The sequence below is a fragment of the Dendrobates tinctorius genome, unplaced genomic scaffold (assembly GCF_039654945.1).
Source record: "Dendrobates tinctorius isolate UK_male_01 unplaced genomic scaffold, ASM3965494v1 ptg000001l, whole genome shotgun sequence".
Taxonomy (NCBI): Eukaryota; Metazoa; Chordata; class Amphibia; order Anura; family Dendrobatidae; genus Dendrobates; species Dendrobates tinctorius.
The window spans coordinates 4,015,783-4,041,281 of NW_027361669.1; the positions used below are offsets into that span (position 1 = coordinate 4,015,783).

The window sequence follows — 25,499 nt, forward strand, 5'->3', positions numbered from 1 at the left end:
TCTTGTATCCCCCCAATGAGACGACAGATAAAGCATTTTTTTTTTTTAATGTGTGAAATACATGCAGGAAAAAAAACGCAGTGTGTTAACAAGTCCTAAAGCAACGGAGTCACTCTGCTTAGGTTTGCATCAGTTAGCAAACGAGGCTTTAACTCCATTTCTCTGCTCCTAAAATGGAACTGGAGGAGAATGCCACACAAACATGTGAACAGAGTGGGAGACAGGGGGCACATGCTTGTCTGTGTAGGGTGACAAAGTATCATAAGACATTCATCATGGTGGAGTAACAAAGCTTCCAATGAATAACGCCACAACTGCAACCCAGCAAGTTTATTTTGTTTTTTCTTTTTCAGACAGGATTCGCTGCAGGTGTTAAAGAGATTTAGTTATAACAACATTAACAATAATAATAAAAAAAAATACAAGTTGTCTTTTCTCCTATCGGATATGAGCTTTAACAAACATAAAAATTATGCTTAAATGTTGCACTAAAGTGTTCTGGAGGGAATCCCCATGTACAACATCGCTACACAATCCTCATGTGCTTCGTACAGGATCCAGTTTTCTCCTGGGACCGTAATGGTTACTAGAAATGGATACCACAAAACAAACGCAAAATATTGTCCCATGTTTAAAATAACATGAAGGATGATTGACAAAACAAGCTGCATTGCATGGGTGCAAGGAAATCCGCACGTTTCAAGTGAATACCGAATTCATTTGCAATTGTACAGTAATTCCGCTGCACACAGGACGAGATGGGGACGTAACGCGCAACAGTACTGCAAAGGACGATTCTTGGCTATGTATGGGATTCGCATCCACATTAGTAAGTTCTCGTAAAGACAATTCATTCTGAGATAAGAGTAGAATCGTGGACAGAACATACCAAGGCTATAACTTTACATGGATGTATGGAAAAATAGAATAATTCATAGATCAAACCAGTTCCCGCTTTTAGGACAATGCACAGAAACGTTACTATCAGAAGACTGCAGCTAGTACTGGGTTTTAGGACACCCATTTCTTGTTAGCCCCAACAAGCACCCAGGCTTCCATGCAAGAGGCTGAGATTACTGCCAGCAACCAGCTGTCAATGGGGAAGATAACGCAGAATACAGAAACCGATGCAAACCATAGCATCTTCTGAGGAACCGAAAAGCAGATGGTATGGAAGTAATAAAATACTTTTCAGAGCCATTAAATTTATTGGTAGACCTTGAGTACTATTGAAGGTAAGCTACAGACCTGGCGTAACTCCAGACACAAGCCTATCGGAAAATGTGCAAGTTACAGCCTTCGCTAAAACTGTAGTAACAAGGACTTACTCTAAAGCAGCGTACAACAGAAAAAGGACTGTCAAACCAATACAAATGTCAAAGGGAATAGATTTAACAAAAATAAAAAAAATGCAGGAAATCGTAGGGATACTAATAAACTACGAGAAATTTTCAGTCATCACTTTTTCTCTGATCAATGTTCCAAGCCATATGAAGGTAACAACTTAAAGCTTTGTTATACTGTTTGATAATAGAAATTGATTATGGAATTTATTCAATGTCCATTTCTGGAAGTTTCTTTTCTGCATCAGAAGCTGAATCTGCATTTTGTTCTGCGCCCTGCGGCCCCGTGCTGCTGTTTGCGTCACTGTCTACTGGTCCGTTCTGCTCTCCGGCTGGCTGCTCCTCTTTTGGAGGTTCCACTTTGGGTTTTGGTTTGGAGACAACTGGGTTGCATGTGCTCATCAATTCCTAAAATAAATCGATAAAAGAGAGAGAAATAATTTGAAGAACTGGTGGAAAACCATTTTTCCCCCCCCAACACACCCCACTCGCAATTCATCAGTGCTGAACTTTTACGAGTTGGTCACACTATCAATCCACACAAATTCACATTTATAGGTTGAGCAGCTTCTTATGGCCTGTTCTACCTTTTCCCCCTTGCACGAACAAAACCGGAACCCCGGTTCCCCTACCATGAAGCAGGGGCTTTACGATAGTGGACCGTGTGCATGTTTTTTGCTTTGCAGCATTTCCACAGTAAAAAGTGAACAATTCAGGTGATAATATCTAAGAAAGTGGGCTCTGGATGTGATCCCTCTGAATTTGGTCTCTAGCCTACAGGAAACCCATAGGTTTGAATTTGTCTGGAGAGAAGGAAATACAAAAGGGCAAGATATATGAAGCCAAATTCTGGCTTAATACGACCACATCTTGTACCACCTTCATCACGTGTGTAAGACACTATGTGACCCAGTCAACAATTGGCTTTGACAGGAGAGGGTGCTTGTCCCAAAGCAAAATTTGGTGAATGTAATCCTGCCAATGGGTGTAAACTTAAAAGCAGTTTAAAGCCTTTAACCTGCACCATATTCCTGAGAAGGATAAGTAAATCTCTATTCACTCAGTGGTTTACAGCAGTATTTCTCAAACCGCGAGATGGACCTCAATAGCTGTTGATGAGGCAGGTTGTTATGGAAGAGATCATATGTTGCACAGCCTCTTCCACGGCTGCAGTAATATAAAAGTTGAGCAACATCTGTCACCAATTCAAGTCCTAATTTAGGAAATCTACTAAATTCAGGATGTGCAAATTGCCTCTTTAGAGTAAAAGTCCTCTTTCTCTCTGCTGTGCCATCTATTGGTAGTAGCGGATCCTACAAGTCACAATCAACCCTTTAACGAGTCTTGTAATATGACTTAGGATAAAAGTCAAATCAGAATCTCAATTTGCAGACACGGTGTTTCGGGCTATTGGCCCTCGTCAGTGCAAAGTATGAGATCTGATTTGGCTAGGTGAGAGGCTCTGGACTGAGGTCTAAGGGGTAAGGTTTCTCCTTGTGGAGAGTGACATACCAGCTCGTTAAAGGGTTGATTGTGACTTGTAGGATCGCTACTACCAATAGGTGGCGCTCTAGAGTAAAAGTCCTCTTTCTCTCTGAAGAGGCAATTTGCATATTACATTTCCCAGAGGAGCATTGCACGGCGAATAAGCCTCCTTACCTTGACAAGCCAGAGCTGGTATGTCACTCACCACAAGGAGAAACCTTACCCCTTAAATTAAAAATTGCATCCTGAATTTAGGTCTAAGCAAGGTTCCACTGGTAAGATATTGACCACTTTTGTGGCCACTTCTGTGTTTTGTATCTCAGATATTAGAAACTGATGTGATGGAGCTGTGGTGTTCCCGTTTGCACCTGGTAATTGCTGATCAGTGCGGGTGTAGGACTCCCATCGATCTGATATGGATCTGATATGGATCGCCTATTCCTCAAGCTAGGTTATCAATATCATGATTAGCAGAAAATCCCTTTAAATTTTAGTATGGACTTCCACTACTGAAGGTGAGGACCAGATATTATCTTAGTCAGTCTGGTGAGGCCTCAGATAATGGAGAACCTCTGGTTTTAAAAATAAACCTGTGTCTCACTTATTACGCACGTGCAGTCTAACCTCCTAATCCTTGATAATCTACAGGACAGGCATATCCCAATGTCATACATTAGAACCGCTAATCATCATGCATCGTCGATAGACATTCATTAAAAAAAAAAAAAAAGCCCTCACTTTTGTTTTTGCTTGTATCTCCATTGTTTTCACCACTGGATCTACAGTAAGGCTCTGCTTTATCTGCAGGTTCATCTTGTTATTCAGCCACTCCATGGCTTCATTTGTGGTCTTCTCAACCTTCTCCATGTCAGCAGCATCTAAATGGTCATATGCTTCTTCCTGCAGCCAGAAACACAAAATCATACTAATCACACCAATGACCAGGACAAAGGAATTTTGTGTGTCTATGATTTTCCCTACAATTTTGAAGGTATCCTGCTCATAATGTGGAATGATCCTTAAGACCAAGTTCACATGTCTAAGACTTGCTGCATATTAGCAGTGTGGAAATGCACCAAGAACAAAAAAATAATCACAGCAATTCCTCCTCCAATTCCCTCGACCATTGAACCCATTTTGTTTCATATTCAATTTAGAAATCTTGTGTGTCTCCAGGTGGTCAGCCATGTCCTCCCCTCTCCCTTGCTGTCCTGCATCTAGCTGCTAAATAGCTTGCTGCACCAGGAGCCTCCCCCCCACTCTGTTCTGTTATCGGACACAAAGATGGTCAAGTCATGCGCCGTTGATCACTTGGTCACCAACTGGAGATCGATTAGGTCAGAAATATTAATCTAGTATTCCCTGTGATCTTTATAAGTCTTTGCATGTAGCATGTGTTTCTGTATGACTGTGAAACAAATGGTACATTTAATAAATTGTCATTTTTACAATCATTCATTTCTAGGCAACGTCTAACTTTAAAGGGAATCGGTCACCCTTTTATGGCCTTTCAGCTGCCGGCATAGACATCGGGGGCTTATCTACAGCATTCTGTAATGCTGTAGATAAGCCTCCGATGTAACCTGAAAGAGAAGAAAAACACGTTATATTATACTCACCGGGGTGGGCGGTCCAGTGGGCTTTGCGGTCCGGTCCGACGCCTCCCTTGTTCATGCGATGACGTCCTCTTCTCCCGTCCTGTAATGGCTGCGGCACAAGCGCACTGCTCTGCCCTATTGAGGGCAGAGCAGAGTCCTACAGCAGGCGTCGGGAGAGGTCCGGCACCAGCAGACTGCAGAATTCTGCTCTGCCCTCAACAGGGCAGAGCAATGTGCCTGCGCTGGAGCCATTTCAGGACGGGAGAAGAGGACGTCATCGCATGAACAAGGGAGGCGTCGGACCGGACCGCAAAGCCCAGCGGACCGCCCACCCCGGTGAGTATAATATAACGTTTTCCTTCTCTTTCAGGTTACATCGGAGGCTTATCTACGGCATTACAGAATGCTGTAGATAAGCCCCCGATGTTTATTCCGGCAGCTGCAAGCCGAAAAAAAGGGTGACAGATTCCCTTTAAGAGCGGATCACATACCTTATTTTTAAAAGCATTAATAACTTTCAGGTAAAGTTGAATTTGTTTTCCAAGCTCTTCAAAGGCTTTTGGTCTGTCCTCAAACTCATGGTAACGTGTCTGGATGGGCTGGCCTAGATTCTAGAAGTAACAAAGAAATTGACACAAGAGGCGACACTGCTCATGTCCAAGTGAAGGCAAAAGGCTTATTCTGAATGACAAGTTTGACACAACACTAATACGTTTCAGGCTTCAGAAAAGAAGTTGTGATTTTTTTTTTCCTTATAATGAACATGCAAGCTAATGTGGAGCAATATAGTTTAGCATTACCTTTAGATCTGTTATTTTGTCTATGTACACTTGTTTTGACTGATCTTCTCCATCTTCATACAACCAGTTCTCAGTGTCTTCCAGCTTCAGAATGAAACTATTCCGATCCTTAAAAAATAGTAAAGGAGAATGACAGGGATACAAAAGAAAGTGTACAAATAAGACAATAATAATGTTCACAGAGTGACAGATTCAGAGACGCCAGGCCTGTCTATCGGAAACTAAACGCATTAACATTAGAGGTTCCTACTGAAAGCTAGGATTATAATCTGCAGACATATCGCAGACATCTCAGAAGGCAGGAGAAGTTTGAGGAACAGTAGGTTTCAGTCTAGAAAACTAACATTGGCTGCATTGCCAAAAAAAAATTGAAAGGGTTAACTATACCATGTATTCACAATGCACTATGGGGTCAAAGGCCATCATTGTGCAGAGCAAGACTACAAAGGAGGTCCAACCTCTTCAGCGATGAGTGCAGATTTTGTCTTTGATGAAATGATAGCCAGAGATTGGTTTGAAGACCACATAGGCAATGCCAGGTCTTCAAGAGGGAAAGTCACACTAATCCGACTCCCAAGATTATGGTGTGGGGGTGGCATAATGTACGGTAGCAAGACTCCTCTATAGCGATCTTTCCAGGTACAATAACAGCTCGGCGTTACATTGGGTTTGGTGGTGGAACCATTGGTACAGGCATTTCTCTAGAAAAACGCCAGATTGCATTGTGCTATTGTGAGCAGAATGTGTGGCCTAAACGTGATACCATGGCCTGCAGTCTCCAGATTTGTCTCCCATCAAGCACATCGGGGACATTAATGGTTTGCGAAGGTGCATTACAAACCAACAAGCTGTGCATGGATAATGTAGGCACTCCATTAAAACAGTTTTCTTCATGTAGGTATTGCAACAGATATGTAAAATGTATGCTTTATTCTTCCACGTGGCAAGTAAGGTCAGGAAGAGAAAGCTTTTTTTTTTTTGTTTCTTTAAACGTACTGCATTTTGAACACGCATATAGCAACTGCAAACTGTTTTGATAATTGGCTATGGCTGCAAGAAATACGGTAAGCCTTGTGTTACGATAAGTAAAAGGCAAATTATTGGATTATTTCCTGAGGTGAATCATCAGCACTGAGTTATAACTAAAGGCACTTACATCTTCATTGACAAACTTCTCATAAACACTGCACAGTTTGTCCCTCATCTCGTAGACATATTCTTCTACCGCATTCTTTGCATCATTTCGTTCCTTCTCCAATTTATCCTGCATGATCATTTTTCCCTAAGGAAGAGAAAGCAACATTTAGGCTTCCAACATTTCCATTGCCAAGGGTGAAATCCGTGCTGATTTGGCACAAAGAATTGTTAGAATACAGATTTTAAAAAACAAACAAAAATTGGTTTTGAATCCATAAAGTAAAAACATCATGCGGAAGAGATTAATCATCCACTCTGCTAGTACTGGCAAATGCAGTGAATTTCCTATGTATATAATCCACACCATACCCAGCTTTTAAGCAACAGATAAATACTGGTATCTTCTCTCCACAAGATCACAAGAACGTGTGCGTATGGGTGACCACCACCATTTACAGTCTATGGGATCAGCCACCACACATGCACCCCAAAGAATAAGAGCACAGGTCATACTTGCGCACAGTGCTCCATTCACAAAAGCGACTTTGGGGCTGGCATCTGACACTCAATGATCACATGCATTTATAAACCATTCTAAATAAAGCCCCAATAGAGCATATATTACAAATGGAGGCAAGAAAATTGAGGGCCAAATCTTTCCCCGATGCTTAAGGCAAAATAACTACTTATCAGATCGAAAAATTGAACCACTTCAAATCAATATACTGGCAAAAAAAAACAAAAAAAAAACCGAAAACAAGACATTATGTATCATGGACATTTGACACTAAAAAGGGATACAGCTTTTTCTTTCGACCCATTTATTAGCAGCACTTCTGCCTATGTAATGAATATTTCTTGACATCTGCTGGATGTTCAGCATGAGCACCATAAGGTGCAGACCGTGACCAACACATGCTGGTCCCTACGTTCCTATGGAGAGTCACTAGCAGTGTATACAGATATGTGCTCCCAGGCTCTCCAATCCAGGGCGATGATGGCAGAGCTCCTGGGCTCTGAAGAGGATAACCAAGCGTCAGAAACGTGTCCCCAGGTATGCTGAGGAGTCTCAAATCCTCCAGGCACGTTAGGACTCTAAATCATTGCTAGATGAGTATGTGAAGCACAAACCTCATTCTCAATAAAAAGGTTTAGGGAGTCCCTTCCGATCTGCCATGGAGGACAGTGCTCGATGGGCAGGTCAATGGTGCTGGTCTTCACTTTGGGTTTTTTGGCTTGAGGAGGCTGATCATTTTTTTTCTCTTTAGGTGAAGTTTGAGTAGTCTAAGAAAAAGCAAAACAGAAGCTTTAAGCATACAACAATGTATTCACCACCCTTGAATTACCGTATTTCAGTTATGGACTTCATTAAAGACTTTCCAAGATACAATATATACTATCATGTTGCAAGAGAAAGTTTCTCTAAATCATTAACTTCTTTTAATAATCAGTTCTGAACTTCTAATGTACAAGTCTGGAAGCAGAAGATACTGAACTATGAAAGGGTGACAGATGAGTGATCCAGTAATTTAAGGCTAATTTTAACTTTTTGTGTAGGAATCTATTACAAATTCTACTGCGCTGTCCGATCATATCGCGACCTGTGTGTAATATACAAAAGTGATGCACGGCATCAATGACAAGATGACACAAAAGTGGTGGGATCCACTGAAGACCTCAATGGGAAACAAGAGGTGACTTTTCAAAGGCAAGTATAGGACAAACAGTTTAAAATTTTAAACTAGAGATAACTTGCAACATAGGTCTAGGCCTAAGCTACAAATCAACACCAACTACTTGTGTCCCAGGTTTGTGTTTCGTGTAATCTCAAAATGTATTAATCACCTCCATTTCTTCAGAACTAGGCTTGTTTTCAGCTTGTGCCGACTGATTCTCTTCTTGCTTTTGCTCCTCTTGGTCAACCTGCATTTTCTAGCAACAGGTGTGTGAAGCGTTAGTAACGGAAATGTACAACGGACTGTTCTAACTGTAGAAAACTGCACATCAGTAGTACCTCCTCATCTTTCGCAGCTTGTTCTGTATCCATAGGTTCCTCTGAATCGTCCGTTTTGTGGACTTCGACAAGAGATGCACTTGAAACGCTAAATATACCGTGGACATTAACGCGTACTTTCACCTTTACCTTGGAACTGGATCCATCAACCTGAGGAACCACCTTCTGCACATGAAACTGACCTGTTAAAACCAAACAGTTAAAATCAGGGTTTATCAAGTCTTTGATAATCAAGGTTCACAAACAGGCAATATGCATAATTCTTAAATGGGTTGTCGCAACTTACCAAGCCATCACCTATTCAAAAAAATGCGTGATAACTGGACTTCTGTGGGTTCCATTGTTGGAACCCCTACTAATCCCAAGAAAAAGGATCCAAAATGCAGAGCAGTAGTTGAGCAGGTGCACCACTCTAATCATTCTCTATAACCATCTCCTGCAGTCTAACAGGCAATGAATGAGACGAGTGAGGTTGCTCGACCACTGCTCTACTCAGACAACCTATTTAAAAAGGAGTTCTCCAGGCTTCAGCTTTATTTCTGAAATTACTGTGACAACAGGTTGCGAAATCCTAATAGCATGCAATGAGCGCACAGTTAAGGCCCCATCTCACATAGCGAGATCGCTGATGCGTCACCGATTTTGTGACGCAACAGCGATCTCGCTACATGTGACACATAGCGGCGACCGCCCCCCCCGCTGGATATCGCTGATCTGCTCGAATGTCCTGGGCCATTTTTTCATCGTTGGCGTCCAGCATGCATCGCTATGTTTGACGCCGACAAGCGACCTAGTTGGTGACGCAGAACTCAGGGACGCAGGCTGGAATAGTTCGGAATAGCTGCTGTGTGACAACGCACTAGCGATCCTTACCAGGTCGCATCGTTGGTGCGTCGTTGAAGAGATCTGCCTGTTTGGCAGCTTACTAGTGACCATGTAGCGACGCACCTGCGATCCCTACCAGGTCGTATCGTTGTCGGGATCGCTGGTGCGTCGCTATGTGAAATGGGACCCTTAGGCTCTCGTTGTTGCCTGCTCGAGCAAGCAATCCCATTACCACCAGAACGCAATATGCATATCTGCAGTCACGTTCTGATTGACAAATATTCCTGCTTTTCTCAATGTTCTAAGAGAATGGGATAAGGTGGTCCCATAGGGTGAGTAATCAGACATGACCTTATGGATTACCCAGTGCATAGCCTAGATTGTAGGTGCTGCTGACTGCTATCTTGAGAGAAGGAAGAAAAGGACACTGCCCTCAACTCAAACCCTGAACAACCCAGCCCTAGATATTCATGTGCTATGGCAATTTCTTACTGTCAAACTATTACTACTTGCCCCTACAACAGATTTAATTTTATGCCACAGTGGGCCAAGTAGATTCCCCCACAAAGAGATTGATTCCTAATACATCAATTCCTCCTACAACTAATACATTGTACGGCTCACCTTATAGCGCCTGATGCGTTCAATTGTTCCATTATATCTCTGCGCTCCTAAATTGCATCAGCTAACCAGTTGCTAAAATATAAATATGTTCTGTTGAGAATGACGTGAACGCTCTGTCACCCCTACATCACTTCTACAGTACTCATATCATCATATTGAACTATTAGTGTTCATTGTTATTTAACTCCCAACACAGCGCCAATTCACTTCAGATGCCCATCACCAGATGGACCAAGAAAGTTAGTAGTAGTATGTCAAAGACACAAGCCGGTATAGTGAAAGCCCCCGGTATGGTGTGCAGTTTCTCGGCAGAGCTACTTGGGTAGAGGTTGAGCAATGGAGGTCCATAGGGAAAGACAGAAAATCCCAGGTAAAAAGAAAAAGACTTGCAGGGGGAAGTACAGGAGGGAAGTCCTGTTAGTAATGACTGCCAGAAAGGAGGAGAGGGAAGGATAACATACTTCAGGGGCCTCACACACTGGGAATACCAGAACTCTGCTGTGTGATCAGATATGGCATCAAGTGACTGATGTAATAGACATCTGCAGGGAGTTACACTACGTAGAAGTGAACGCTATGTTCTCCCCGGCTTTATATGCCCGTGTAGGAATGGAAGCTTTGTTTATGAACATGGATTCTATGAATTGTTTTTTTTTTTTCCTGAGTTTCCCTACTGTCATACTAACCTTGAATGGCACAAAGATAAGCGATCAAAATTTAAATTCTGCATTAAAGGATACATAAAGCATGGCAAATTTGTAGGAACCCAAAAAGAGTTTTAGGATGGTTTCTACAGATATCCAAAGCCTGATTCAGGGCTACGGCTATGAGATGTAGGTTATAAAGTGAAACACTACTTGTAGATCTTGGGGTGTTCTTTCTTCAAGAGTTTTAGAAAGTGGGGTCCTGGAAACTTTTTAGGAAGAATTTATGATTTTTAAAAATTGTTACAAATTATATAAGAAAAATGCAAAAAGTTAACTTAGCATATCAGTCCCACAACTCAACTATGCACTGCAACTACTAAAGACATAACTAGTAAAACTTGCCTAAAGAAGGGTCAGGATATGGAAGCTCTTTGGGTGCGCTGTAGTAAGCATCCAAACTAAAAGGTTCCTTCCTGTAGAACGTAAGCACTTTGGAGAAGGGAGCAGCATGGTTCTTGGGGAACACCTCACAGTCGCTGAAAAACACAATCAATTACACGTTATTACCAAGAACTATTAAAATCATTTCTGGATTGGATGTACTCAAAAGTCCAAATCAGTTTAGCTTAAGAGTAAGTGGAACAGTATGTCAACAAATGATATCCCTGAGCTTACCTTAATCCTTCCTCAGCTGGAGAATTCCACTTCAGGGATATAGGGTATGGTACCAGATCAGTGATGGAAAACTCTCTAACTTTAAATGCTGGAGACAGAATAGCGCACTACAGAGAAAAAGGAAAAACACAAAAAAAAAAAAAAAAAAAAAAAAAAATTTTTTTTAGAATACTTGGTAGGGGGGAGAAAATAAAAAATTGCTCATTCTGATCTCAGATTGCTACAAAACACAGTTTATATCTAATAATAATTACATTTATCATGACTTGTTCCAAGGTAATCCGATACCCAGTCAGACAAGCTGAGACAGAACTATCCGCAGGTGATGTATCCGGAGGTCGGTCACTCACCTGTAAAGCACAGCCTCGGGCTACTGCCTCGTCAGCATTCAGTGTAGTGCTAACTTCTTTACCGAAGAATCGGTTTATTCGCTCCTTGACGGCTGGGATTCGGGTGCAACCACCAACTATTTCAACAGCATAAATGTCTTCTTTCTTCAGTTCTGCACAAGACAAGAAAAACAAAAAAAAAAAATGCAATCTCTACAACTGTCTTGAAAGGCAGGATGCAAAGATTAGTATAAAAGGTCAGGAGAGCACAGTCAATGTTGAACGACTGCTTGAGAAGCAGAAATAATCAGCTCCTTGGATGAGCGTCAGGGTAGTTGCTCATGATCCAGGACCGGCAGCGCTTTGGATCCAGTACGTGTTTGCGTTTATTAAACGCAAGTGAATCCACATGTGATCATTGAACCGTATAGATTCACCGCATCCAATACATTTTATGGGTGACTTCTCTTTCTTCAAGAAAAATTGACATGCTGTGGTCTGGAGAGACGCACCGCATGTCCGTCTCCGTGGATGATCCGTGGGCGTATCTTGACGTATAGTGGGCATGGGATTTCTTGATATCCCATCCACTATTCTGTAACATCTGGCCGCTGCACAAGTATGCAGCGTCCAACCTGTAGCGTTTACTGATCGTGGGCACGTACCCTCAGACATCAGTTGCTTTCCCCCCCCCCCCCCCCTTTTAAAAAAAGCAGTTTAGATCCACTAAAATTCGGTGTTACATAATAGAACATTAGGTGTTCACCCATGTTTCCGACCATGGCCACTTCAGAGTGTCCTAGGAAGAAAAATCTAACCGGTTGTTTATTCTAAAAACTAGCCAGTATGACTTACAAGTATGGTTACCCCATTTAAAAGTTAAATTGTTGTCCCCACAAAGTACATTTTAATTAATACATCTTGAAATAAGTTCCACAATTGGAAGTGTAAAAAAAATAAATAAATCAATCTCCTGCGCGGCAATAATCTTCTAAGTCTGTCCCTGCTATATACTGTTATTTGCAGTGTTCAACTACGCAGAAGTGCTGCAATTCATAAAATCGGCAAATACCACAGCTCCGGGCCAGAGGAGGTCTGCATAGGCCACTTACCCATAAGAGAACATACAGATGAAACAGCAGGAGCTCACATCTGTTTGTGTAATGGAATATATTTACTGGCTTGTCTGTTTTATCACAGGAGTAAGTGTTTCCGCTGAGTCACTAGTCAGGTGAGTTCATCATAAATCAAGCCAGTGACATAGGGGTTACAGCAGTCGCTGGGCTTAGGTCACACACTTGATTTACAATGAGCTCAAAAAGCTAAAGACATGACAGAAACACTCCCTCCTGTGAGGAAACAGACAGCAAAATACATCATCTGAGAAAGTAGCAGCTGTGGGCCCCTGCTGTTTTGGCACTATACTCACTTAAAATAAGAGATTTATGCTTTTCTCCAGCTGTGTTAAAGAACCTAAAAGTGGATCTTATCAAATTTTACAATATGATCTGCATAAATTAAATTTTAGGCCCAATGAAGCCAGTGCACTGAAGATTCAGGCCAGACTGGTTATAGCATCCTAAAATTAAAATCAAGCGAGGGATTTCATGAGGCCAAATGTAGTCAGTCTCTGCCCATCCAAGCTGCACCTTATACTAATGTGAGAGATCTCAGCAGCTGGGTGGACACACTGAGAAGCTACCAACCAAAATGGGCAGATACTGTAGTGTGTAACTTTCATAAAAAGGGTGATCCAGCCATTCTGACATGAGTTTTCAAGGTAAACACACCAGTCTAATCAGGTCTATTTAATAATGTATGCAGCTTCCATTGTGAAATTAGGTAAAAGATCCACTTTAAAGCAAGCAAGGGACTTGCAGATTCTCCAATGACAAGCTGTATGTCAGATCTTTAAGATCAGGTACTTGCAAAGCAGGAGACATGCATAAATAGAAGATTTCCAGAATACAAACAATTTTGCAAAAAAAAAAAAAAATATTTCTGCATACCCTCACGCATTACAACTAGTAAAAGAGTGACGCAAATTCCAAGTTTGCATAATTTCCTAAAAATTACAGAGAAAAGCTTTATTGCGTGAACAAGCAATGGAGCATGAAACCTTTCATTCATTACAAACAAACCCAAGTTTGTTCTACAGCTATAGGGATCCACGCTACTTACTGGCTTGTTCTAGGACACTGCGGAGTGGAGCCTCAACTCGAGATAAAAGACTATCACACATTTCTTCAAAGTGACCCCTGAAATAGAAGGAGAAAAGTATTGAAGTACGAATCCAAAATTACAACAGCCGAAAGAAATTTTACAATGGAGCCATAAACTAAAAGGTGTCTGTATACATTAGGAAAGGGTCTGCAGAACAAACTGATGACGAGCCTCCTTGTGCTTGGGGTAGTGGAGGAGATTACATTTCTATCAAGTGTATGGGCACCCTAGATGTTATGTGTATGACCACCATAAGAGGCGAAATGGTCAGTAAAACTCAACAACTCTAGCTGGAGCTGCCAACAATCTTAAGATTACGTAATTTCTATCGCAGCTAAAGAGGATCTTAAAACCAACTAAGGCTGGTTTCACATTCGCGCTTTTTAAGCGCGCGCACGCACGGCCGGGGGTAGCTCCGCCCCCGAGCCGGCTCTCTGCCCGGCGTGCCCGCCCCTTCCTTGTAGCGCCGCCTCCTAGCGCACAGCGGCGCCTGCGATCGGCGCACCCTATCTTTAGCATAGGGTGCGCAGATCGTGCGCAGGCCGTGCGCTAGTTGCGCTTTGACCTGCGCTGCGCACTTTTGACGGTGCGCCGTGCGCGCCAAAATCCGAAAAGTTTGATTTTGGCGCGCACGGCGCACCGTCAAAAGTGCGCAGCGCAGGTCAAAGCGCAACTAGCGCACGGCCTGCGCACGATCTGCGCACCCTATGCTAAAGATAGGGTGCGCCGATCGCAGGCGCCACTGTGCGCTAGGAGGCGGCGCTACAAGGAAGGGGCGGGCACGCCGGGCAGAGAACCGGCTCAGGGGCGGAGCTACCCCCGGCCGTGCGTGCGCTTAAAAAGCGCGAATGTGAAACCAGCCTAAGACACGCATCATTACCTGTTCATGGATCCAGAGACATCAATATCATTCATAAAACATTCAATATTCAGCGGCAGCTCGGAAGCATTCGCACTCATCAGCTTTTTGAGTTTCTCGCACTCCTGGGCGAGCCGCAGTAAAGGTCTGATCTTAGACTTTATATCCAGCTTGTACTTCTTGCCAAACTCTTCACAGAAATAATTAACCAAAACATCATCAAATTTCCTTCCGCCCACAACTGGATCAAAGGCAGTCGCTAGAACCTATGCAACAGGAAAAAAAAAAAAAAGAAAACAGAAATTTATGGCTATTCGTTAAAAAGGTTTCCGCCTTCACGTAGAATATATAACCCATTTAAAACTAGAACAAAATTCTTCAAAAGCTTAGCGATGTCATCTGGTACCGCAACGGCACAAATTACAATCAAGCGGCAATTAAACTATAAGGCTATGTGCACACGTGTGGAATTCCCACGGAAATTTCCACGGGAATTATGCGAGAAATCCGCATTTTAATTTCCCGCGTATTTCCCGTGGAAAAACTAGCGATTTGCAAGCGTAATTAGCTTGCAGAATACTAGCGTTTTCCAAGTGATCTGTAGCATCGCTTGGAAGAGGAGATTTTTGTGTACTCACCGTAAAATCTCTTAGCCTCTAATTGGGGGACACAGAACCAAGTGTTATGCTGCTGTCCACTAGGAGGCGACACTATGCATAATCTGAAAAAGATTAACTATGGCTCCTCCTCTGCAGTATACACCCCTGGACGGCGTCAGCCTTCTCCAGTTTTGTGCAAAAGCATTAGGTGGAAGTTACCAGAAATAACATAACCATGCCTGTAATAAGGCCACCATGTACGAGCTCAAAGAATAAGAGTACTCAACCGTAACAACGGCCCATAAGGGCAACAGGGTGGGAGCTGTGTCCCCCAATCAGAGGCTAAGAGAAAGATTTTATGGTGAGTAGACAAAAATCTCCTTTACTCTGTCGCCTCATTGGGGGGGACACAGAACCATGGGATGTCTTAAAGCAGTTCCTGGGTGGGAAGCAATGGACGAATATTGTGCAGACAGGTCCCTAAACTTGGGGCACTGCCGCCTGCAGAACCAGTCTACCCAGGCTCGCATCCGCTGAAGACTGGGTATGAACTTTGTAGTGTTTCGTAAAAGTGTGTAAGCTAGTCCAAGTGGCCGCCTTACACACCTGTTGTGCCGAAGCCTGGTGCCAAATGGCCCAGGAGGCCCCTACCGCCCGTGTAGAGTGTGCCGTGATACCAGCCAGAAGAGAATTGTTGAGGCGGTAAGCCTCTTGTATGGTGGACTTGATCCACCTGGCAAGGGTAGCTTTAGAAGCCAGCAAACACTTGCGAACGCCTTCCGGAAGAAGGAAAAGGGAATCAGACTTCCGAAAGGGTGCAGTCCTAGACACGTATATACGCAATGCCCTGACGAGGTCAAGCGTATGCAGAGCCTTCTCCACTATGAACCGGAACCAGGCAAAGGGATGGCAGTGAAATTTCCTCATTGAGGGGAAAGTTGGACACAACCTTCTGAAGGAAGGATGGGACTGTACGGAGAACCACCTTGTCCTGGTGAAAGGCTAGGAAGGGCCGTCTGCAGGATAGTGCTGACAATTCAGACACCCAGCGAAGCGAGGTGATTGCCACCAGAAAAACCACCTTCTGTGATAGAATGCGGAGTGGGACTTCCTTAAGGGGTTCGAAAGGTGGTGCCTGCAATGCTGTCAGGACCAGGTTGAGGTCCCACGTTTCCAGTGGACGTCTGTAGGCGGAAACCAATTGGGAAACCCCCTGGAGAAAAGTCCTTACTTGCGGCTTGTTAGCGATGCGCCTCTGAAAAAGCACTGAGAGCGCTGACACCTGGCTCTTAAGCGAGCCCAGGCCCGATTGGAGAAAGCCAAGGACTTTTGGGAGGGAATAAGGGAGTGGAATTTGGCCGCGAGATTCGCACCAGATGAAGAAAGCTCTCCAGGTACGGTAATAAATCTTGGCGGAGGCCGGCTTCCGTGCCCTGATCATGGTTCTAATGACGTCCGTTGAGAGTCCTGCCTTGGTTAGAACCCAGGTCTCAAGGGCCTCACCGTCAAATTGAGAGCTCAAGTTCTGGTGGTAGAACGGGCCTTGTGACAGAAGATCAGGACGGTCGGGGAGACGCCAGGGGACGTCTGCTGTAAGTTGTAAGACGTCGGCGTACCATGTACGTCTGGGCCAGTCTTGCACGATCAGGATGGTTGGAACTCCGTGTTTGATCTTCCTCACGACTCTGGATATCAGGGGGAGAGGTGGAAAGATGTACAGAAGCTGGAACTGGGTCCAGTCCTGAACCAGGGCATCAGCTGCGAGCGACCGCCGATCGCGTGTCCTGGCCATGAAGTTGGAGACCTTGGCATGAAGATGGGATGCCATTCGGTCCATGTCCGGGGTCCCCTAGCGATGGCAGATCTGTCGAAAGATTTCGGGATGGAGAGACCACTCTCCCGAGTCCATTCCTTGTCTGCTTAGGAAGTCGGCTTCCCAGTTGTCCACACCCGGAATGTGGACCGCAGAGAGTACCGACCTCGTGTCTTCCGCCCAATGGAGGATATGTGCCACTTCTCTCATCGCCTGTGTAATGCGGGTCCCGCCTTGGTGTTTCACACATGCCACTGTAGTGGCATTGTCCGACTGTACTCGGATATGAGAGGCTGCCAGTAAGTGACGAAAGGCTCTCAATACCAGTAAGATGGCCCAAATTTCCAAGACGTTGATGGGCATGTTCGCTTCCACTGGTGACCACTTGCCCTGTGCCCTGTGATGTAGGTGCACCGCACCCCAATCTGTCAGGCTCGCGTCGGTGGTCAGGACCTTCCATTGACCTGAAAGGATTTTCCCGTTGCCAGTGAGGTTGGCTTGAGCCACCAGTGCAGGGACCTCCCGGTTGCCGATGTTAGCCGGAACTCCCTGACAAGGGAGAAAACTTCTGGGACAGGAATCCTGAGAATGGCTAGTTGAAGAGGCCCGAGATGAAACTGGGCAAGTGGTACCGCCTCCATTGCTGCTGCCATCCTGCCGAGGACTCTCATGGCAAGCCGGAGAGATCGGGGGGGAGGGGGGGGGGGGATTGCGGAGGAGTATGCGAACTTCTAGATGGAGAGCCAGTGCCTTGTCTCTGGGAAGGAGCACCAGACCCCTGGAGGTGTTGAATAGCATCCCAAGGAAGGTCAGAGACTGACTCGGGGTAGTCGATGACTTTTGTAAGTTGACTAACCAGCCCAGGCGACTCAGTGTCAATTGTGATTGAGACACTGACCTCACAGTCCTTGAAGGTGGAAGCCTTGATGAGAAGGTCGTCCAGGTATGGAACTACTACTATGCCTTTTGGAGTGCAGAACGTCCATGGTGGCAGCCATGACCTTGGTAAATGTTCTGGGAGCCGTGGCGAGTCCGAACGGGAGAGCCACGAACTGGTAGTGGTCCTGGTCGATAGCGAACCTGAGAAATCTGATGGGCTGGAGCAAATCGGTATATGCAGGTATGCGTCCTGTATGTCTATGGAGGCGAGATATTGTCCTTGCTCCATGGACGCAACGATGGACAGAAGGGACTCCATGCGAAAATGACGAACTTGTACATACTTGAGTTATTTTAGGTCTAGTATGGGCTGGACGCTGCCTCCTTTCTTGGGGACTACGAATAGATTGGAGTAGAACCCTCAGAAACGTTCGGCCGCGGGAACCGGTACTACGACTCCTGCTTGAAGGAGAGAGGAAACCGATTGGTGGAAAGCAAGAGCCTTTTCTGGCGGTTTTCGGTGGAACAGAGAGGAAGAACCGGTTCGGTGGACTGGAAGTGAACTCCATCTTGTATCCGGAAGACACTATTTCCCTGACCCACCTGTCTTCTGTAATAGGCAGCCAGACTTGCTGAAAGAGTATAAGTCGTCCGCCTACGGGTGGGGTGTCTTCTGGAGTTCGTGAGTCACGATGAGGAGAAATTCTGAGGTTTTCCTCCTTTGGGCTTCGCCTGGCCCATTTTCGACTGCCAGTTCCTGTCTGGCCTCTGCGCCGCCCGTGGGTTGTCCCTGCGTGGAGAGCGGTTACGATTTTGTGCTGGACGCGAGGCGGACCAGCCCGAAGAATTCCGAAAGGATCGGAATCGTGTTTGGTTACGCTGTTTGAACGTGCGTTTAGGTTTTAGTTGAGGGAGAGAGGTACCCTTACCCCCAGTGGCTTTGGATATCATTGTGTCCAACTTTTCACCGAAAAGCCGTCCATTGAGGTACGGGAGATGTGTGAGAGACTTCTTTGAGGCCGCATCCGCTTTCCATTCCCGCAGCCAGAGGATACGCAGAATCGTGATGGCGTTTGATGCTATCCCCGCTGCACCTCTTGCGGAATCCAGGGCTGCATGAAGCATGTAATCTGCTACCACTGCTATTTGAACCGCTTGGTCCGACAGCTCAGGATTTGAAGCTTGGAGGCCAGTTTGCAATTTTTTGGCCCAAGCCAGAATGGCCTTGGCCACCCGTACTGAAGCGAACGCAGGAGCCAGTGAGGCCCATGCCGCTTCGAAAACTGAATGAGCCATGCGCTCTACCTGCCGGTCTGCAGCGCCCCTGAGGGTTGAGCTATCTGGCAGTGATAGGAGGGTCTGTGCTGCTAGCCTAGAGACTGGGGGGTCCACTTCGGGCGGATCTGTCCACTCCTTGGTGTCCTTTTGTGGGAAGGGGTACCTAGCCTACAAATATTTGCGATTGGTGAATTTCTTCTCAGGCTGCGAAAACTGCTTAGTAAGGATCGCCTGAAATTTCGGGTGGTTAGAGAAGACCTTAGGTGGTTTCAGAACACCTTCAAAGCAAATCTTGTGTTCTGGGGCTTCTGGGGTTGGATCGGAAATGTCCAGCACCCGATGGATGGAAGAGATGTCCTCAACTAGCGCTGTATTGCTAGGGGGACAAGGGACCAGAGACCGCTCCGTTTCGTTGTCTGAGTCGGAGTCACAGATGCCTTCCAAACCCTGCGTATCGCTGAGGTGTTCCCTGGTGGGCGAGCTGGGGTGAAGGCCTTCTGTCGTCGGGGATCGCTGTGGAGATCTGCGTTGTCTGTCTCTGGTAGGGGACCTGGAACTACGATGTCTCTCCCTAGAGGGGGATGACAGTGTGCTATGGGATGACGCCGAGGAACGCGACGTGTGGGTGCGCTTACGTCTGGGAGAGCCAGAAACGGCCTGTCCCTGAGTGGAGCTGTCCCTTTGCTGGGTAACGCTCATAGCCGAGACATGACCCTGCAGAGCCTGGAGCAACGTGGGGGGGTTAGGTTATCTATGGACTGCGTCACAGACTGCGACATCTGGGTAGCCCATTCCGGCGTGATAGCAGCCGCTGAAGCATTGGTAGGAGCCTCTTGGGGTTCTGACCCCAGTATTCTGGATACAGTCCCGACAGTGCGGGTACGTGCTGCTACTGGGGAGAGTGGTTTTGCAGGCTGTGCAGAATGCATAAAAGCAGTCTTGCCTGGTTCTCTTGGACCTTGAACCCGGCATAGTGCACAGAGTGCGGAAGGGCTGACTATGAGAGGGCCCTACAGGGGAGGCTATGCAGGGAAAAACCTATAGGAGAGCCTTACAGGGAATCCGAATTCACAGCCGAGTAAAAAACCCGAGCTGTGATCTTACCTCACCAGCATGCCCCTAGGTCCAGCGCCGAAGATCCACAGTCCTGTGCCCCCCGGAGACTGGCTGGCGTGGTGCTGCTGATGCCTGCAGCAGAAATGGCTGCCGAGAGGATGAGGAGGGAGAAGAAGGGGGCGGAGAGCTGAGAAAAAGCACGCAGATGTGTAAAAACATGCCCTGTCTCGATCCGCCCCTTCTATGACACTGTAGAGTGTCATATGTCAGCCGGGGGGCGGAGAGGAGGCGGCGACCTCAGCTAGGCCGAAGCCGCGGCCTAAATTAGTTACCGATGCCCAGAAAGGGCTCCAGGCCGGCGCAGAGGTCCGGGAGGGGGTCAGATCTGAACCGGACCCTCCCGGATTGAAAGGCAGGATAGCGGTGGGGCCACAATCGGAAGCGGGGCCCTGTGATGGGTCACCCTGAAGCGCTATGGAGCTGGTGCTGCCGCAGAGACAGGGGCGCAGGGAGCCCTGTGTCTATGTGCCATGCCTGCCCGCACTCCCCCCACGCCCCGGCCCCGACAGGAGCCCACAGCTGGGCTGGGGGTCCCTGGATACTGTGAGCTGCAGATTGCCGTGGTACAGACCCTACCTGAGGTGTCTCAACCTAATTCCCCCAGAGGGGGATTAGGGAGGGTGCTGCTGTTACCATCAGGGGGCTTCTTCCTCGCCCTCAACCCAAGATCAAACGGAATTGGGGAAGGAGGGGGATCTCTACTTCTAACCAGCACCCGCAGGACTGGGGAAGGAGCGAAATGGGGAACAGCCATCTCAACTTCAACCGGGCACCCCATAATAGGGGCCGAGGAAGGAGCCATGCCGGGAGTCTCACAGTAGACCCACTTTTCTTCATCTGTCATCCGGAAAAGAAAAAACGGGAGTGAAAAAATTTCTTTAGGTGTGCCTCCTATGCGACACTAAGCAAAAACTGGAGAAGGCTGACGCCGTCCAGGGGTGTATACTGCAGAGGAGGAGCCATAGTTAATCTTTTTCAGATTATGCATAGTGTCGCCTCCTAGTGGACAGCAGCATAACACATGGTTCTGTGTCCCCCAATGAGGCGACAGAGTAAACTGATTAACAGGTTGGTCACACTCGTCAGACATAGTGTTTGATGAGTGTGACCAACTTTTTACTATGAGGCTGCCTATGCAGCATCAATAGTAAAAAGATAAAATGTTAAAATAAAATTTAAAAAAATGGTGTTTATCTCACCTTCCGACGTCCCGCGCAGCGTTCCCGATCCTCACGATGCTCCCGGCAAGTCCCGTTCCCAGGGATGCCTTGCGACAATGATCTTTGACGATGTCACGGTCTCGCGAGACTGCTACGGTATCGTGAGACCCCTACGTCATCACAGGTCATTGTCGCAAGGCATCCCTGGGAACGGGACTTACCAGGACCATCGCTGAGGCCTGGTGACGCTGCGGGGGACACCGGAAGGTCAGAATAACATGATTTTTTTTTTTTTTTACAGGGATATGGTACCCAGGGCCTGGAGGACAGTCTCCTCTCCTCCGGACCATGGGTACCATCCGCAAATGTTCTGCTTACTTTTCGCATGGTGGGCATAGCCACATGCAAAGTAAGCGGAACAACGCCTTCCTATGTGGGCGGATTTTCCCACGATTCCACACAAAGAATGAACAAGCTGCGTGTATTTTACCACGATGCAATTCCGCTGCGGAAAAATACGCATAATTAGCACAGCATGTGCGGAATGCCATAGGATTGCATGGGATGCTTTTTTTTTTGCGTTTTCGCGGCAAAATGGTGCATTTAAAAACGCAGCGAAAACGCAAAAAAAAAAAGCTATGTGTGAACTCAGCCTAAAGCGTAGGAGAAAAATATTACTTCATCCATACAAAATGGAATCTGTCACCAGGTTGTTGCTGCCTCACCTAAGAGCAGCATAATGTAGGAAAAGACCCCGATTGTTGACGCAGAGCTCACACAGCTCGCCCCTGCCCTGTACATTTTCTATTGACAATGAGCAGTTTATCACAGGAGACGACAGTCAGACTAGGGCTCACGTGAGCTGTAGTCCATGTGATAATTTCCTGATAAAAAAAAAAAAAAAGAGAATGATTGTATAGTGGCAGCAGCACCCAGCCTAATAAGCGACACATCCCAGAAATCTGTGTCTCGGGACCTAACTCAAGGAGTCCTCAGATTACATAGCAAAAACCTGCTGACAGATTCACTTTACTGGAGCTTAAGTTCAATAAACCCCTTAAAGGGTTTCTACCAAGTATGCAAGATATTCCCCATTCATGGGATAAGGTAGAAATTATGGACTGCTGGGGTCCGGCAGGCGCAGAATGAATGGAGCAGAGGTGCACAAGCTCCACCACCACTCTGCTCAGACAGGGCTCTACATAGTCCCACTCAGGATTGTTGGGATGCCCACTTATTAAGAAGTTACCGCTATCCAGAGGACAGGGGCTACATTCTATAGAATAATTCAGTATTTGCCTTGAAGTATGCAAGCTTGTAATCAGGATGCACCTGCAGCAGAGAAGGAAATCTAAATGATATATAAGAGGCGTTCACACACGCAGAGGGCTGGAGCTTACTTACTTTGAGTTTCCCTTTGTTAAAGGCAGAGACAGACACTTGATACGCAGAGTGCCCCATGTCCACAAACACTACAATCCTTGGCTTCTCCTCTGGGGCAGGAAGATCTTGCTTATAGATTCCATAGGCAAGAGCAACTAAATAAACAGAGAAAAAAACGAAACAAAAAAAAAAATTATCAAATAAAAATCAATCACTACAGATATCGGAGATTGTTAATTTTTATTTTGAGGTTTATTACCTGCCGTAGTCTCATTAATTAATCGTAGACAGTTGAGCCCTGCGATCTGCGTGGCATCCATTACTGACCTCCTCTCTGCATCAGTGAAGAAGCATGGAACCTGAACCAACAAACAGGCTTTAGCAACCGTTCTACTCCTGTTATATTGACCCAGAGCCACATCTTGGGTTAAGGTTGAGAACTACAGTCACAATTGTTTGCTTTTACACCTAAACCTCATGGCTTGTCTGGTTAGATTTACATTCTGGGCTTTACACCTCTTGTAACAAGATGGTCACAATCCATACATGCAACACTCAAGAGTTGAGGACACAAATCAACAAGACAGAGATATAGTACTCCGCCAAAGTGAGTGTAGCTAGGGTAGGACAGGGCTCCTTTGGGGTGCGACTACACAGGTAGACTATAATTCATCACAAACTGTGGCGTCCTTTAAGCCAGAAATCTCACTACAGTCCCTGACTGGCATAAGGCACCTCTTCATGAATCAGAAGCGTCTAACTCCAGCACGCCCCCTCGTCAAGACTGGCGTGAACAAGTATGTTACAGTCCGTACCTCTAGAATGGAGCAGGTAAGAGCTTCTGTATGTCGTATCAACTTTTACTTTCAGCTACATTGAATAATGGCTACAAGTCGCCTTCCCAAGATTAAGTTATATTAATCTTCACCAATACACAAAGATCCTGAAACGTTTGGTAGTGCCGGGAATTACTTACAGCAACAACACAGTCAACGACCGGTTTCTTTAAGGCGCTCTCTGCCGTTTCTTTAAGCTTGGTCAGCAGCATCCCCGTCACCTGCTCCGTGGTGAAGTTCTTCTCTTCTTCCAAATACATGACCTAGAAGACACGGCACAGAAAAATTTGCCGGATATTCACATTTTTTTTTACACCATAAATGGAGCTGGAACGTTACGACCCCTGGATTAAACCTTAATGGACAAAGGACAACTAGACCTTTATAAGGTCTTTTCAGATTTAAGTGGACTTTAATTACAAGCAGACTACTGGGGGTCTGGATCCCCATCCCACTCAAGAGGTGCGCATGCTCTTGGCTGGGCATGCACACATGGTGGGTGAACGGATTCAACGGGCTCACAAGCCTATGCTTTCTATTCAATCAGTACCCGGTCATGGATAACCAAAATATTGACTGCTGGGTGCAGAAGTTCTGACCTTCAATGAAGAATATGGAATATCATTCCAGTTAGTGACCCAGTATGTAACGTCTGACCATTTGTAGGGACCAATGACACCAGAGACTACAAATTGCTCTTTATGTGAGGGAGAACACATATGACCAGTATCTGGAGAACTGCTCCCACCTCCCTAGCTCAGTACTTGTTAATGTACGCTCTCCTTCGCTCACCCTTATACCAGCTGAGCCCGTTGGCAGCTCCACAACATCATAGGCCAGACCAGGCTTCTCCGCCTGCACAAAGGGATCAGTGTAGGCCCGGCCATGAAACCTCTTGAAGCCTTGCAGTGTATTCTTTGCATTGGAAATGACCTGCAGGAAGGAGGAAAAAGTTACTCAGCGACTTTTCTCCAAAGCAGTCAGCAGAAGGAAACGCGCGCAGGCGACCATTTGGCAACTATTGCACTTAGTCGGCAGATTTGATTAAATGAAGTCACAGAGGAGAAGCAGTGTAGTATAATTACATTTACTGGAGAAATGGCCTTCATTATCCAGTGTGAAGTGAAGGGAGGCAGAGAGGAGCATTACGCGCATTACCTACAGGATCACAAAGATTACTTACTTGGCTTTTTGCAGCTGCTCCAATAGATCGGTTTTTGGGGCCAAATGAAATACAGGATCTGCAGATAATAAAAGTACCATCAATACATGAGAGCCCTGGCAATTTAGGAGGCCAACAAGATTTGAATACGCTTATAGACCCCCCCAAGCTCCCAATGTATTCCAAAAGGGGGGTCTCCGCTACACTATAGAAAAAGCATGGTCTATATCGCCTTCCTATGCAAAGAAGTTAATAACTGCAATTTACAGAGACAGCATGGAAAGGAAGTCTCTCAGATGAGCCCTGCAAACTGATGAACCTTGGGTGACAAAAAAGCGTTTGGACAATTTTACCACTTGTATGCCACCAAAGGGCAAAATGAAGACTTTGCAGATTTTGGAAAACTCTGATTACAAGTAGGGCTGGGCGATCAAATTACTTTGTAGCCTCTCCTTTGCCAGATTCGGGTTTTGGCCAAAATTGTGAAATTGGTATGAGCTCCGCTCTTTAAAGTTGGGCTAGTTTGTATAAAAGCAGTGTGATTTAGCAAGTTTTGCAGATTAGGAAGCTTCTATCCGTAAAGTGAAGAAGGGAAGTGACAGGATGACGGTCATCTATCAATCCATCCAATCTAGGATTCCATACTGGAGTGTGAGTTAGAGCAGCAGCTTGATCTTTCAAGCAGTTCAGGCCACAATGATAGTGGGAGTTCAT

General features: G+C 45.7%; 1 protein-coding gene across 2 annotated transcripts in view; it reads right to left on the reverse strand.

Annotated features, from left to right (window-relative positions):
* Positions 1-315: 315 nt before the first annotated feature.
* HSPA4 (heat shock protein family A (Hsp70) member 4) overlaps positions 316-25,499 on the reverse strand; it is a 39,857-nt gene continuing 14,673 nt past the window's right edge. For both annotated transcript variants that reach the window (XM_073547000.1, XM_073546249.1), the window contains exons 2-19: positions 24,807-24,864; positions 24,416-24,556; positions 23,764-23,886; positions 23,047-23,146; positions 22,809-22,942; positions 14,581-14,825; positions 13,659-13,735; positions 11,499-11,650; positions 11,149-11,255; positions 10,876-11,009; positions 8,378-8,559; positions 8,209-8,295; positions 7,495-7,647; positions 6,383-6,508; positions 5,227-5,334; positions 4,918-5,037; positions 3,567-3,728; positions 316-1,751 (exon numbers count right to left, since the gene is read on the reverse strand). In XM_073547000.1, coding sequence (XP_073403101.1) covers positions 1,551-1,751; positions 3,567-3,728; positions 4,918-5,037; positions 5,227-5,334; positions 6,383-6,508; positions 7,495-7,647; positions 8,209-8,295; positions 8,378-8,559; positions 10,876-11,009; positions 11,149-11,255; positions 11,499-11,650; positions 13,659-13,735; positions 14,581-14,825; positions 22,809-22,942; positions 23,047-23,146; positions 23,764-23,883 — 2,208 coding nt within the window. In that variant the 5' untranslated portion in view covers positions 23,884-23,886; positions 24,416-24,556; positions 24,807-24,864 and the 3' untranslated portion in view covers positions 316-1,550. The remainder of the gene's footprint in view (positions 1,752-3,566; positions 3,729-4,917; positions 5,038-5,226; positions 5,335-6,382; positions 6,509-7,494; positions 7,648-8,208; positions 8,296-8,377; positions 8,560-10,875; positions 11,010-11,148; positions 11,256-11,498; positions 11,651-13,658; positions 13,736-14,580; positions 14,826-22,808; positions 22,943-23,046; positions 23,147-23,763; positions 23,887-24,415; positions 24,557-24,806; positions 24,865-25,499) is intronic.